The sequence below is a fragment of the Salmo salar genome, chromosome 12 (genome assembly GCF_965601325.2).
Source record: "Salmo salar chromosome 12, fSalSal1, whole genome shotgun sequence".
Classification (NCBI taxonomy): Eukaryota; Metazoa; Chordata; class Actinopteri; order Salmoniformes; family Salmonidae; genus Salmo; species Salmo salar.
This window is the reverse complement of record NC_138302.1, coordinates 9,872,507-9,888,360: the sequence shown is the minus strand read 5'-3', so window position 1 is coordinate 9,888,360 and position 15,854 is coordinate 9,872,507. Positions and strand designations below refer to the sequence as shown.

Genomic DNA, 15,854 nt, shown 5'->3' with positions numbered 1-15,854 from the left:
GGTCATAAATGACACAGCACAAACAGAGAAGAAATCAGAGACAATTGGCATCATTGTAAGTGCAGCTGAACGCTCTTTGGGACTTTGGAATCCGGTCGAAGAATGTTCCGCCCTGCGCTATGACTGGATGTGGTTTTTAATGGGTCTTTTTTTGTCTAGTATCGTTTTTTCCCCATTGTGCCCCTCTAATGAGGGACTGATTTAGACCTGGGACACTAGGTGTGTGCAATTCATTATCAGGTAGAACAGCAAACCAACAGGCTCCGGACCTCGTAGGCTAAGAGTGGAGTACCCCTGGTATAGCCTGTCGTTTACCCCCCCCCCCCCCCAAAAAAAAATGGTTTTTCTTTTTTGTCGTTCAGTACCCTGTACAGTAGATGGCTGCAATAGACATTCAAGTCTGCCAATGCACCTCTGAAGAAGGCTTCCTTCCCATACCGGAAATGACGGCATCAAACTGCTGCCATCAAAACAGGCTGAGTTGAAAGCAAGACTATCTAAACCATCTTTGGTCAAAAGGTAAACATATTGGAGGGAACCGTCACACATGCGATATGATTAAAGTTGATTAAAAGTATCAAGGTAGATCATAAATGCGCATCTAGCCAAATTTTAATCGCTTTGTAGCTAGGTCCACATGGATCGCTAGCCGATCTAGCTAGTTAACGTTAGCTGTTGTAACGTATTTGTTCAAACGTTACCTATATCAGAACGGTTTATATAGACCTTTAAAAAAGCCCAAATCATACGTTAAGTGGTTTTAAACACGCGAATGAGCGTGCTCACGATGGAAATATAATGCAGAATGAGAAGACGGGCTGCAAGTGTCAGATTCTATTTTTCTCGCGTCTACGCGGAGCAATGCTGGTCAAATTAACGGTTAAATTGCCAGAAAATTGTTTTTTTTGTGCATTTAGTGGTCCCAACGAAATGCATGGTATAGTGTAGTTTTGACACAACATCGGGGGTCTGTATTGGTTGGACTTCCTGAGTTGTGCGTATAGTCGTCCTGGTGGCTGGCGACGGAAAATAACCCTGGAAAATAACCCTACCACAATATATCCGGATACACAAAAACATATGTTTAGGCTCTAGGAACTCCATTTACCAGACGTAAATTTAAATGTGACCCTCACTATCAAATAAACGTCTGAATCCAAACGTTGTCCGAACCGCACCACATTCCAGCTCTGTAGACAGTGGTAGGATGTGCGTGGTCTAATGACAACCCACTGTCTAACGCAACAGGAACATGGTGCTGTTCTGACAAAAGTGGGATAGCGAGGGTCACACTTCACTTTCGGTAAATAGTTCCTAGAGCTTATACATGCATATGCCTTTGTTGACAAACGTTTTTTCTTTTGTGTAGCCGGCTATATTGTGGTACGTTATTTTCTGTCGCCAACCACCAGAATGATGCAACCAATACAGACTCCCGATGCTGTCCTAAAGTTGGGTAAAGTGATAGTTAATGGAATCAAACGGTTTCTCCTCATCAGCTGTGATAAACGTTGATCTCAGGCAGCTGCATAGCCATAGCAGGAGATTTATCCACCAACCTTTTCTTGGCGATACTTTCATCGTTCTCGATTAGGAGAGGCACCATTCTCTTAAATGTATGTGTCCAGCTGCAGCGGGAACGATTGAATTCACAATTCCCGTTATTAAATACATCTTTTGCTCCATAAATGAGTGTCATTCAAAGTGACGCTTGATTGGTGGATTAATTAACGAGCCAGGTGGGTGTCCACTAATCAAGCGTACACTCACCCGACCTCCGATCAATGAGAGATGAGGAATAGACAAGATGGCTACGTTTACATTGTTGGATTACTTCTTGGAGCAAAATATTTCATTTAATAACTAAGTGTTTTCTAAATTCAAACGTTACCCCAGCAACTGGACACGCAGGTTGAAATATGAAAACAAACTCTGAACCAATTATATTAATTTGGGGACAGGTCGAAAAGCATTTTAAACATTTATGGCAATTAAAAAATGAATCCACAGATAAAACGGTCAACGGAATTCCTTTCTCCTCCTTCCTAAAGGCTTCTTTTTCTTCTTTGGACTTTATATGGCGGTTGGCAACCAACTTTACAGCATTACTACAACCTACCGGAGTGTGGGCCTAAGTTCATCTTTCAATCACCCACGTGTGTATTAAGCTCCTAAAAACCAATGAGGATGTGGAGGCAGTTAGGGTAGTGGTTAGAGCGTTGGACTTGTAACTGAATGGTTGCTGGATCAAATCCCTGAGCTGACAAGGTCAAAAACTGTCGTTCTGCCCCTGAACAAGTCTGTTAACCCACTGTTCCTAGGCCGTCATTGTAAATAACTGACTTGCTGAGTTAAATAAAGGTGAAAGAGGATTCACGCGTCTGGTTTGGTCAGCATGTAATAGAGCAGGAGGAAAGTATTGCCAAGATGATGGATGAGTCTCCTGCTATGAAGCTCCCCGTTATCACAGCTAATGAGGATAAACCGGTTGATTCAACTGTTCCTAGGCTGTCATTCTATATAAGAATTTGTTGTTAACTGACTTGCCTATGTTAAATAAGCTAAGGTTTGTCAGTCAAATAGGCTACATATTTGAAAACAATGAAAGGCCTGCCTGTGTTGATTTCGATCATAAGAATGACTGGAAGTGTAAAGAAACTGCTAGCTGTTTCTGTAGACTTCGTCATTGCTCTACTGCAAGTTAGCATTGGCTTGTGAAACAACACCTCTAACTTATTTCATTCTGGACGCAGAGACATAAACATGGTATCCATAAGTCCGTTTAACTCTGGGGAAGTAAAGAAACTCGTTGCCAAAATCCTGAACTATTCCTTTAAATATCAGCTAATGAGGACATGAAATTACAGATGAGTGTTTTGATGTATTCATCTTTTTTTTTACAGGTACTCTATAGTCCTGCCATTGACTGCATTGTCGTTGTTGCCACACGAGCAGGACAATATGAATCCACTCAGTTCAGAGAAGGAAACGTTGATTGATGAAATTGAACAGAGTTTATTCACTTTAACCGAGGACAATTTATGTTACCTGTGTGAACGTCATGGCAACGATGGATCGGAAATTAAAGGGATGAATCATCGCTTATTACGCCGTAGAATCATGGAGGAAATGTGGGACAATACTGATTCAATGAAATCGGAGGAGCAGGGAATGTCTTGGTTAGTCCAACTGAAAGATGACATCAGAAGGATGCTGGAGGATGCTAGTGGTGCACCAATGAGTCCCAGCCAGTCCGATGATGATGATGCTGTAGACTGTGATGAAGAATGCGATGGGGACAGCGATTGGTTGCCTAGCAATGGACTGAAGGTGGAGCACTTGAGTTCCAGCCAATCCGATGATGACGCTGCAGACTGCGATGAAGAATTTGACATGGAGGACAATTATTGGTTGGATAGCAATGGGCTGGGGCCAGAGTCAGATCCAGAGAGGCACACTCCAGAGCAGAGAGTAAGAGACATGAGTATTTATTTTTACAGTCATAAAATGTGTGTTATAGTCTTTCTTTGATAAATCTCATCCTTGATTCGTTGTCCTCAAATCAGTTTGTTGGTCGCGAAACACACATTTTCAGATATTATCGCAGGTTATTAATTACACTTTGGATGTTGTATTAATACACCCAGTCACTACAAAGATACAGGCATCCTTCCTAACTCAGTTGCTGAAGAGGAAGGAAACCGCTCAGGGATTTCACCATGAGGACTATGGTGACTTTTAAACAGGAGAAAACTGAGGACGGATCAACAACATTGTAGTTACTCCAAAATACTAATTTAAATGATAGAGTGAATAGAAGGAAGCCAGTACAAAATACAAATATTCCAAAACATGCATCCTGTTTGCAACAAGGCACTAAAGTAATACTGCAGCAAATCCTAGAGGAAAACCTGGTTCAGTCTGCTTTCCACCAGACACTGGGAGATGAATTCACCTTTCAACAGGACAATAACATAAAACACAAGGCCACATATACACTGGGAGATGAATTCACCTTTCAGCAGGACAATAACCTAAAACACAAGGCCAAATCTACACTGGAGTTGTTGTTTACAACAAGGCACTAATAGTGCAAAAAATGTGGCAAAAAAATGTGGCAAAGAAATTAACGATATATCCTGAATACAAAGTGTTATGTTTGGGGCAAACACAACACATCACTAATCCAATCCAACACAACACATCACTCTTCAATTTTTCAAACGTGGTGGTGGCTGCACCGTGTTATGTGTATGCTTGTCATCGGCAAAGACCGAGTTTTTTAGGATAAAAAGAAACGTAATAGTGCCCAAGCACAGGCAAAATCCTAGAGGAAAACCTGGTTCAGTCTGCTTTCCAACAGACACTGGGAGACTAATTCACCTTTCAGCAGGACAGTAACCTAAAAAAAGCAAGGCCAAATATACACTGGAGCTGCTTTACCAAGATGACATTGAATGTTCCTGAGTGACCTAGTTACAGTTTTGACTTTAAAATCGGCTTGAAATTTATATGGCAAGATTTGAAAAATGGCTGTCTAGCAATGATCAAGCCTTGAAGGGAAAAAAATAAAGAAAACAGTAAATATTGTCCAATCCAGGTGTGTAAAGCTCTTAGAGACATACCCCAAAAACGACTTACAGCTATCTGTAATAGCCACCAAAGGTGCTCCTACAAAGTATTAACTCGGGTGTGAATATTTGAACAAGATGGTGAAGGGCTTTGTAGGTCTGAAGGAGGATCTTGTAGTCAATGAGTTGGGAGCCAGTGGAGTTCACGGAGGGCAAGGGGTGATGTGCTGCCAGGACTTAGTCTGGGTGATGTGCTGCCAGGACTTAGTCTGGGTGATATGCTGCCAGGACTTAGTCTGGGTGATATGCTGCCAGGACTTAGTCTGGGTGATGTGCTGCCAGGACTTAGTCTGGGTGATATGCTGCCAGGACTTAGTCTGGGTGATGTGCTGCCAGGACTTAGTCTGGGTGATGTGCTGCCAGGAGTTAGTCTGGGTGATGTGCTGCCAGGAGTTAGTCTGGGTGATGTGCTGCCAGGAGTTAGTCTGGGTGAAGCGGGCTGCAGATTTTAGGAGCTTATGGAGGGAACTTGAATTGATACCAGAGAGTAGTGATTTGCAGTAGTCAAGACAGGAGGAGATGAATGCATGTATATGTGTTACAGCAGTAGGACAGGAGAGGAAAGACCTGACTTTGACAATGTTGCAGAGGTGGAAGAATCAGTATTTGACAGTCTGTCTTATGTGTGGGTCCCTTCTAGATGGTAGCAGGGTGAACGGGTCATTGCTCAGGTGGCTGAGGTCCTTGATGATCTTCTTGGCCTTCCTGGTACATCGGGTGCTGTCGATGTACTGGAGGGCAGGCAGTGTGTCCCCGATGATGCTTTGGGCTGACCGCACCACCCTCTGGAGAGCCCTGCAGTTGTGGACAGCGCATTTGCTATACCAGGCGGTGATACAGCCCGACAGGAGGCTCTCAATGGTGCATCTGTAGAAGTTCGTGAGGGTCTTAGGCCAAGGCAAATTTCTTCAGGCTCCTGAGGTTGAAGAGGTGCTGCTGCACCGTCTTCACCACACTGTCTGTGTGAAGGGACCATTTCAGGACATCAGTGATCTGCATGCCTATAACTTGAAGCTTTTGACTCTCCACTGCGGCCCCGTCGATGTAGATGTGGGGCGTACGCTCTCTGTCTCCTATAGTCCACGATCAGCTCCTTCATTTTTGTTGTGGGAGAGGTTATATTCCTGGCACCACTCTGCCAGGGTTCTCACCTCCTCCCTGTAGGCTGTACTCAGGTCTACCACTGCTGGGTGGTCAGTAAACTTGATGATTGAGTTGGAGACATGCGTGGCCACGCAGTCATGGCTGAACAGATAGTACAGGAGGGGGCTGAGCACGCAGTGTTGAGGATCAGTGTGGCGAACGTGTTGGCTACCTTCACCTCTTGCGGTAGGACAGGAGAGGACAGGAGAGGACAGGAGAGGACAGGAGAGGAAAGACCTGACTTTGACAATGTTGCAGAGGTGGAAGAATCAGTATTTGACAGTCTGTCTTATGTGTGGGTCCCTTCTAGATGGTAGCAGGGTGAACGGGTCATTGCTCAGGTGGCTGCCAGAAAGTCCAGGACCCAGTTGCACAGAGAGGGGTTCGGACTCAGGGCCTTGAGCTTAATGATGAGCTTGTACAGCACTAGGGTGTTGAAGGCTGAGCTGTAGCCAATGAACAGCATTCTTACATAGGTATTTATCTTGTCCAGGTGGGATAGGGCAGTGTTCAGTGCAATGGAGATTCTGTGGATCTGTTGAGGAGGTAGTGGGAATTGTAGTGGGTCTAGGTTGTTGTGTAAGGTGGAGGTGATATGTTCCTTAACTAGCCTCTCAAAGCACCTAATGATAACAGAAGTGAGTGCTACGGGGCGATAGTCATTTAGTTCAGTGACCATTTTCTTGGGTACAGGAATAATGGTGGACATCTTGATGCAAGTGGGGACAACAGACTGGAATATGAAGAAATTTGAATATGTCCGTAAACAACTCTAGTTTGCACAGGCTCTGAGGATGCGGCTTGGGATGCCGTCTGGGCCGGCAGCCAAGTGAGGGTTAGCATGTTTACATGACTTACTCACGTCGGTCACGGAGAACGAGAGCACACAGTCCTAGTGAGCGGAAGGGACCTCGGCAGCGGCTCAATATTTTCCTCAAAGTGGGTGAGGGTGTTTAGCTTATCCGGGAGCGAGGCATCGACGTCCGCAACGTGGCTGGCTTTCCCTTTTTAATCTGGGATTGTCTTGAGTCCCTGCCACATGCATCTGGTGTCTGAGCCGTTGAATTGTGACTTCACTTTGTCCCTGTACTGTCGTTTTGCCTCTTTGATTGCCTTACAAAGGTCATAGCTCGTCTGTTTGTACATGTCCATGTTCCCAGTCACCTTTCCACGGTTAAATGCATTCACGCTTTCAGTTTTGTGTGAATGCTGCCATCTATCCACGTTTTTGGTTTGGATAAGTTCTAATCGTCACAGTCAGAACAACATCCTCTATGCACTTCCTGATGAACTCAGTCGCCGTGGGAACAACATCCTCTATCCACTTCCTGATGAACTCAGTCACCATGAGAACAACATCCTCTATCCACATCCTGATGAACTCAGTCACTGAGTTTGTGTATACGTCAATATTATTCTCAGAGGCGACCCGGAACATTTCCCAGTCCGCGTGGTCAAAACATTCTTGAAGTGTAGATTCTGAGACCAACCTCGACCAGTCCTTACCACCGGAGCTTCCTCTTTAAGGTTCTGCCTATAGGTGGGGAGGTGCAGAATGGAGGCGTGATCTGATTTTCTGATGGCTGGGCAGGGTAGGGCCATCCCCAGAAGGGAGAGTAACAACGATCCAGGGTACGTGATGCGCATGTTGTACAGGCGATGTTTTGATAAAAATGTCACTAGCGTTTTCCTCAGATTTCCTTTACTAAAGTCCCCAGCTACAATAAATGCAGCCTTGGGATATGTGCTTTCCAGTTTGCACATAGTCGCGGTGTGTGCTTGATTGGGGAATATACACGGCAGTGACAATGACCGAAGAAAAGTATATCGGGAGGTAATTCGGCTTGCATTTGATGGTGAGGTATTCCAGATGGGGAAAACAAAAGGACAAAAGGACCATGAGTTGTTAATCATGAAACAAACCCCTCCGCCTTTCTTTTTCCCTGAGAGTTCTTTCTTCCTGTCTGCGTGATGGTCGAAGAATCCCGCTGGCTGATTGGACAGGGGACAATATATCCGGAGAGAGCCATTATTCCGTAAAACAGAGTATGTTACAGTCCCTGATGTCTGTCTGGAAGGAGATCCTCGCCCTGAGCTTGTCTACTTTATTGTCCAGGGACCGAACGTTAGAGAGTAATGTACTCTGAAGTGGTGCATGGTATGCACGCCGGGCTCCACTTCTTCCTCTTCTCCGGCGTCAGTGTTTTGGTGCAGCTCCCGGGATGAATAGACCTGTCTCGGGAAGTTCAAACAAAGGATCCAGGTCAGGGAAGTAGAATTTCTGCTCGAGCTTCTGGTGAGTGACCGCCGATTTAGTGTCAGTTATTTTCAGCTGTAGGTAATAATACAAGAAACGTTCTAGCAAATAATGTCAGAAATAACACCCCCAATATGTCAGAAATAACACCCCTCAAAAAATACTGCAAAGTTGGCTAGTAGCTAGAAACAAGGAAACCGTGTCTGTCGGTGGCATCTTGTTATCCTCCTTCTATAAATGTATTGCAGGAAAAGATTCAAGGTTTCTCCTCTTGGGCTTTATCCTCCAATGTTTTTTTAATCAAGGATGAGCGGAGTCAAGGGAAAGACTTTTGAGACAAACAATTCCTTGACACGTAGGAGAGTGTTTCCCACCCTGATTTGTTCTGTCTCTATTTTTATGATTTACAGAACAAGCTTTCCACGTCACACTCTGCCCTCCCGAAGTCCCCAGGTCGTGCCTCTCCCAGTAGCGTATTACTGCTGAGTCTGAAGAGGGTGTCTGTGCGGCTGGTCGACTGCATGAAAACAGCAGGGCAGAGTGGCCATATAATTCACAAGACAACACAGACAGGAGAGAATCCTCACAGCTCGTCTGCTGAACAACGCAATGAAACCCTCTCAGGAGACAGTCCAAGCTCCCATATCTGTGATCATTGTGGGAAGAATTTTACCACAGCAAGAAGTCTAAAACTACACCAACAGTACCTGAAGAAATACAGAGATAACTTGACTGGAGAGAAACCACACGTGTGTTCTACATGCGGAACGGGATTCAGTGAGGCTGGCAGTCTTAAGAGACACCTGAGAACTCATACTGGGGAGAAACCGTACGTCTGCCATCATTGTGGAAAGGCTTGGAGTGATTCTGGAAACTTAAGGAGACACATGAGAAAAACTCACCCAGGAGAGAAGGTCGTTGTGAAGAGCGTCCTTACAGGAGAGAAACCTTACCATTGCTCCTCTGACGACTGTGGGATGAGCTTCGGTACCTCACGCAAACGCAGACTACACCAGAGAAAACACACAAGAGAGAAGCTTTGCAGCACGCCTAATGCTAAGCAACGTAAGGAACCCCTCTCAGGAGATGGCTCCCATATCTGTGATCATTGTGGGAAGAGTTTTATCACAGCACGAAGTCTAAAACGACACTTACAGTACCTGAAGAGATGCAGAGAGAACTTGACTGGAGAGAAACCACACGTGTGTTCTACATGCGGAAAGGGATTCAGTGAGGCTGGCAGTCTTAAGAGACACCTGAGAACTCATACTGGGGAGAAACCGTATGTTTGCCATCATTGTGGGAAGAACTACAATGATTCTGGAAACTTACAGAGACACATCAGGACTCACACAGGTGAGAAACCTTACCACTGCTCGGAATGTGGGAAGAATTTTCGTGAAAAAATAAGCCTTATACATCACCGGGAAATTGTTCACACAGAACACCCTCACCGCTGTGCTCACTGTATGAAGAGCTTCGTAAGTGCATTTAAACTGGAATCACACATGCAAACCCGGCATCCGCCAAATGATCCTCTGAAAAAACCACATGTGTGCTCTGAATGTGGAAGGGGATTCAGTGAGGCCGGCAGTCTTAAAAGACACCTGAGAATCCATACTGGGGAGAAACCGTACGTCTGTCCTCGTTGCGGTAAGGATTTTACTCAATCTGGACTCTTACAGCGACACATGAGAACTCACACGGGAGAGACACCTTACCACTGCTTGGTGTGTGGGATGAAGTTTCGTCATACAATCTCGCTAAAGCAGCACCACCTGAAGAACCACAAGGGGGAGACACTGGGTCCAGTCCGTATGCACCAAGGCCCTCTTCCATGCCCCCACTGTGGGGAGAAGTTCTCTACCAAGGCTCTTCTAAAGGGTCACCTTCACAAGACTCACAAAAGCAGAGTCCACTGCCCACAGTGCGACAAGACCTTCTCCACTAAAGGTAGTTTACTAGTCCACCAGAGGAAACACACTGGAGAGAGGCCTTACCTTTGCCCTCAGTGTGGAAAGAGTTTCTCTCTGACAGGGAGTTTAAAACTTCATCTCCGGATTCATGCTGGTGAGAAACCTTACTGCTGTACTTACTGTGACAAGAGCTTCACAAGTAAGAGCCACTGCACTCTTCACCTGCGAATCCACACTGGAGAGAAGCCGTACCAATGCCCTGACTGCGGGAGGAGGTTTCGTGATGGGAATGTCTTGAAAAACCACCGGCGGACCCACACAGGAGAGAAACCATTCCAGTGCCGCATGTGTGATAAAGCCTTTGCCCAGTGGAGCAGTCTGAAGAAACATCAGGAGACACACAGGCTAACTCAGACTGTCTCTGTCCCAAGACTCCCTAATCCCTACCTACCACACAATCAGCATGTGTCTTATCCCTACCTATCACAGACTCAATGGTAACCTGGTTTATCACCTGTCCAATCCCTTATAAAGGGATTCCTCACGATACCCAGACAGAAAAATACCATGATTTGGGGGAAATTCACAAAATATAATCCATAGAATAAAACATTAACACCTTCCTAATATTGAGTTGCACCCCATTTTGCCCTCAGAACATCCTCAATTCGTCGCGGAATGGACTCTACAAGGTGTCGAAAGCATTCCACAGGGATGCCCATGTTGACTCCACTTCATAAAGTGGGCTTAACTTTAAAATTAGAAGAGATTCCACATTAGAACTTTGATATGCTTATAGAGTATATTATGTACAACAATATAAATATTTTTTACACTACCTTTCAAAAGTTTGGGGTCACTTAGAAATGTACATTGATTTTTAAAAAGAAAAGCTCATTGTTTGTCCATTAAAATAACATCAAATTGATCAGAAATACAGTGTAGACATTGTTGATGTTGTAAAGCACTATTGTAGCTGGAAACAGCTGATAAAAAAAAAATGGAATATCTACGTAGGCGAACAGAGGCCCATTATCAGCAACTATCACTCCTGTGTTCCAATGGCACATTGTGTTAGCTAATCCAAGTTTATCATTTTAAAAGGCTAATTGATCATTAGAAAAGCCTTTTGCAATTATGTTAGCGCAGCTGAAAATGAATGGTTGTGCTGATTAAAGAAGCAATACAACTGGCCTTCTTTAGACTAGTTGAGTATCTGGAGCATCAGCATTTGTGGGTTTGATTGCAGGCTCAAAACGGCCAGAAACAAATAACTTTCTTCTTAAACTCATTCTTGTCTATTCTTGTTCTGAAAAATGAAGGCTATTCCATGGGAGAAATTACCAAGAATCTGAAGATCTCGTACAACACTGTGTACTACTCCTTTCACAGAACAGCGCAAACTGGCTCTAACCAGAATAGAAATAGGAGTGGGAGGCCCCGGTGCACAACTGAGCAAGAGGACAAGTACATTAGAGTGTCTAGTTTTAGAAACAGACGCCTCACAAGTCCTCAACTGGCAGCTTCATTAAATAGTATCAGCATAACACCAGTCTCAAAGTCATCAATGAAGAGGCGACTCCGGGATGCTACCTTCTAGGCAGAGTTCCTCTGTCCAGTGTCTGTGATATTTTGCCCATCTTAATCTTTTATTTTTATTGGCCAGTCTGAGATATGGCTTTTTCTTTGCAACTCTGCCTAGAAGGCCAACCAAAAACAAGGACATTTCTAAGTGACCTCAAACCTTTGAACGTTGGTGTGTGTGTGTGTGTGTGTGTGTGTGTGTGTGTGTGTGTGTGTGTGTGTGTGTGTGTGTGTGTGTGTGTGTGTGTGTGTGTGTGTGTGTGTGTGTGTGTGTGTGTGTGTGTGTGTGTGTGTGTGTGTATATATATATATTTATATATATAAAAATTGCCAAATCAAAAATTGTTTATTTTTTGCTTTGTAGCACTTACAGATGAAACATGGAGTTTTAAATTAGGCCTGGGTAAGGCCAAAATCGAATAACTTTGATCAGTTATTTCTCAATTATGCTTTTAGAGATGAATCTCAAATATATGTAAACAATCCTTCCTCCAAATGACCATTCTATGGATTACATTTAGTTACACTCCCCAAAACCCATCCCACTGGGCACACACCGGTTCAATAAACGTTGTTTCCACATCATTTCAATGAAAATTACATTGAACCAACATGGAATAGAATTAAAATGGATGTCTGCGCCCAGTCTTTTTGTTGTTGTTGTCTGGGTTTCGTGAGGAATCACTCTATAGATCTGGTTACCAACTGAAGTAAATAGATTGGGAGGAAGCATTTCTTAAGTACTGGAACACTGCCTTTGACTCAGCCTGTCCAAAATGGCACTAATTTTGACCAGAGCCTATGCCCTACAATTTGTGCAGGACTTTTAACCAGGGCCCATAGGGCTCTGACCAGGGCTCTGGTCAACATTATTGCACTCTGTATGGACAAAGGTGCCATTTGGCACTCAGAACATCTCAAACCCCCACCTACTACGTCCCCCTGGCCCCTCCCCCTTCTATGTTGGCCAGATGTAGGGAGGGATTTGGAACCAGATGAGGTAATGAAAGACAAAACAGATTGGGAGACTGAATAGAACTATACAACTGACTTCCTCAAAGTATTGGGTCTGGTGTGTCCTGATTTCTGGGGTTTGAAATACTTTACCGCAAACTTACCTCCTTGACCAGAGATTGAATCGAGACATCCCACTCCCAAATGTTTCCGTTTCAGTGGAAGTCAATGAACTAAGTAGTCCAGACTCGCATTTGGTGTCTATTGGAGAGCAACCCACTTAAGTAGACAATGGTAAACGGTTTGAGTTGTTCATCTAACATTTATACACCCTCTTTGCCTTGACCAGTTCATTCTAAATGACAAATATGGGTAAAATTGTTGTGATGTTTGTTTGTTATTTAAAACATTCTGCTTTATTCAGATACGTGGTTGTCTCCAACTACAGAGCTGTGTGGTGAACTGCAGAGGGGCCACGATTCATTGAGACCACTAAAGAAATGCTAGTTCATTTTTTAAGGGGGTTAATAACATTTAGAAACACCACCATCGATTTATAATTGTAAAAAATGTTTTCTGTTTAACTGTTCCGTTTTTTTAATGATTATCTAGACAACTCCCTAGCAACCATTAGTCCTGTCAGTTGTAAATCTAAGATGTAGACTACATTGCAACACCCAATCTACAGTATAGTATATATTTAAGCAGTAAGGCCCAAGGGGGTGTGGTATATTGCCACTATACCACGGCTAAGGGCTGTTCTTATGCACGAAACAAAGCGGAGTGCCTGGTTACAGCCCTTAGCCGTGGTATATTGACCATATATCACAAACCCTTGAGGTACCTTATTGTAAACTGGTTATCAACGTAATTAGGGCAGTAAAAAGAAATGTTTTGTCATACCCATTGTTTACGGTCTGATATACCAGCCAATATACCAGCCAATCAGCATTCTTGGCTCGAACCACCCAGTTTATAAATATTGGTATCACACTGGCTGTAATTATGACACGATATATTCATGAGTCATTAGTTTAAGACATGAGTAAGAGAGACCTGGGTTAGCGCAGGGTAGCCCTAACCATACTGTGAAGACCAGGGGCACCTGTTGATGCGGAGCTCACATAACTTGTAGTATGGTGCTGTCTGTTAGCCTGAAATCCAGACTTTTCATTTGTTTTTGTCCATTTCAAAGGGTGGTTTGCAAGTTAACAATAGGCATGTTTCCATTGACCCAGGTGTATTCGACAAAAGCAATAGCACAAAGAAAATAATTGCAACGTGTTAATGGAAATGGCAGATATAGGAGACATTTAAAGATCAACAACATTTATCCGTTCAACAGGGTTAGATTTTTTTAATTTGTATAACTTTATTGCGACAAATGGAAAAGCTGTTTTTTTAATTCAATTTGTATAAATGATTGCGGAATACTTTTGAAGGTGACGTCATCGCGTAACTATAAGCTCCACTCCACATTTTAATTCTAAATACCTACTTCTTGCAAAATCTATTTGTTCGCCTATGAATTTTTTTTTTAAACAATTGCAGGCCAACGATTTTCCTAACTTTAAAGAATGTGTGAATTGCTTCGACTTGATTTTCTGGTTGGCTGGCAAGTTTCACCATCCAATTATTTCAGATCTACGGACGGTGGTGATTCGTTGGCACATCAGAATTATTAGAATATGGCAAATATTAGTAAATTATTGCATTCTCTCCATGCTGGTTTTCGCGGTATACCTGATACATGAAATAGATAGGTGGGAGGGAATACAGGCTGTCGCCAATTTATTAATGCCCAATTTCCCTCAATGGGTAATGGAAACACTTCAACCGCTACGTTCAACACTCTGTTTTTACGAAAATGCATTCTATTTTAGGTGTGACGTCATTACATCCGGCTGTTGATCTACACAAGATAGTTGAATGAAACGCACCCAAGCAGGCAATTGTTTTATCTATTTTCAATGCAAACTTTATAAATGTCGACCAAAAAAATTACTGGACAAGTTAATGGAAACATAGCTACTGTGTTGGAGTTAAAGGACTTAAAGGACCAAAATGAGCTTTTTGCAGAATGGGCTGTAGTTTTGTTCTTACAAAATATCAGGAAACTAAACACGTGCTGGAAAATATATGATTATTTCTTTAGAAGATTGCTGAAGTGGCTAGGTTCTAACATAAAAGAAAAGCCACTTCAATGGACGCTTTTACAGGTTGGGTTCCAACGCTTTTCCCCATTAAGTGACTTCAGAGAGTTGCAACTCAAACGTAATTTATCACTTACTAAATGTTTAGGGCCCGGTTTCCCAATAGCGATGGAACTTAAGCTTACACGCGTTTTAATGTTGCAACAGTTTTAACGACGCATCTTTCCTACAACTGCCGAAGATGTAACGTGTTTCCAAAACACTATGCAGAGAGAATGTTAGCCAAGTACGTTGTTACGGCATGTGTCGACCAGGGGCGAAAATCTGATATCCACTTTGGAGGGGACAATTACATGAAATTTTCTCTATAGCAATTCCTGAGGGAGACACCAAAAGTAGTGCTGTAACACATAGCCTACATTGTAATATGGTAAATGTATATTGAGGAACCAAAGAAATAAGGTGTTTGCCCAAAACTACACAACTAATCACAACAGCAATACCATTGCCTTTAACAAATCTTAGTTCAGTCACCAGTTTAAGTTGAGAGTGGGGGTATCCATGGCATTTTCCAATTATGTTCCTATTTTACAAGTCAAAAAAATTGAGAACCTTTCATAATGTTGCCAAACAAAGACTCAACAAACTTACCTGAGACTCCCTGTCTCTGCCAGTCTGTCCCTGCATATCTGTCCCCAACTCTGCTGTCTGTGTGCCATCTGTTGCCTGCTCTGCCTAATGACATCATTGTGAAACATTTCCATTAGAATTTAATTTCTTTCTTATGAACATTTTATCAACTAGTCTTTGAGATATTAGGCTACTAGGGTTCTTACTATGCGTTTTGGTGTATTGAAAAATACTCTGATGTCCGTCTTTTATTTTTCTGCCATTTTTCTACCTGGCTGGCTGGCTGGCTACACACACACAGTGTGTAGGTTATTTACAGTAGGAGATGGGCTTCTATCATCTTCAATCATTCTATATGGGCTTCGATCTAAAAGGTAGCTAGCAAATGTGAAACGGATTAAAATGACAAGAGTTGACAGCTGTATGAGTTCACCATTTACACAACATATGCTGCAACCTTTTGTAATTTTAATAGTTTGTTTCATATTGGCTGGCTTCCAACAATAGCTGAATTTGCAAAGCTAGCGAGCACCAATTCCGTTTCAGTGGCGTTTGCTATAATCTTTGCTACCCGGGTTAAATAAAG

General features: G+C 43.2%; 1 protein-coding gene across 1 annotated transcript; it reads left to right on the top strand.

Annotated features, from left to right (window-relative positions):
- Positions 1-360: 360 nt before the first annotated feature.
- LOC123725403 (uncharacterized) lies at positions 361-14,074 on the top strand. Its single transcript, XM_045690643.2, has 3 exons — positions 361-519; positions 2,904-3,471; positions 8,442-14,074. The coding sequence occupies exons 2-3, from the start codon at positions 2,962-2,964 to the stop codon at positions 10,446-10,448; spliced, it is 2,517 nt and encodes an 838-aa protein (XP_045546599.2). The 5' UTR covers positions 361-519; positions 2,904-2,961; the 3' UTR covers positions 10,449-14,074.
- The last annotated feature ends 1,780 nt before the right edge of the window (positions 14,075-15,854 follow it).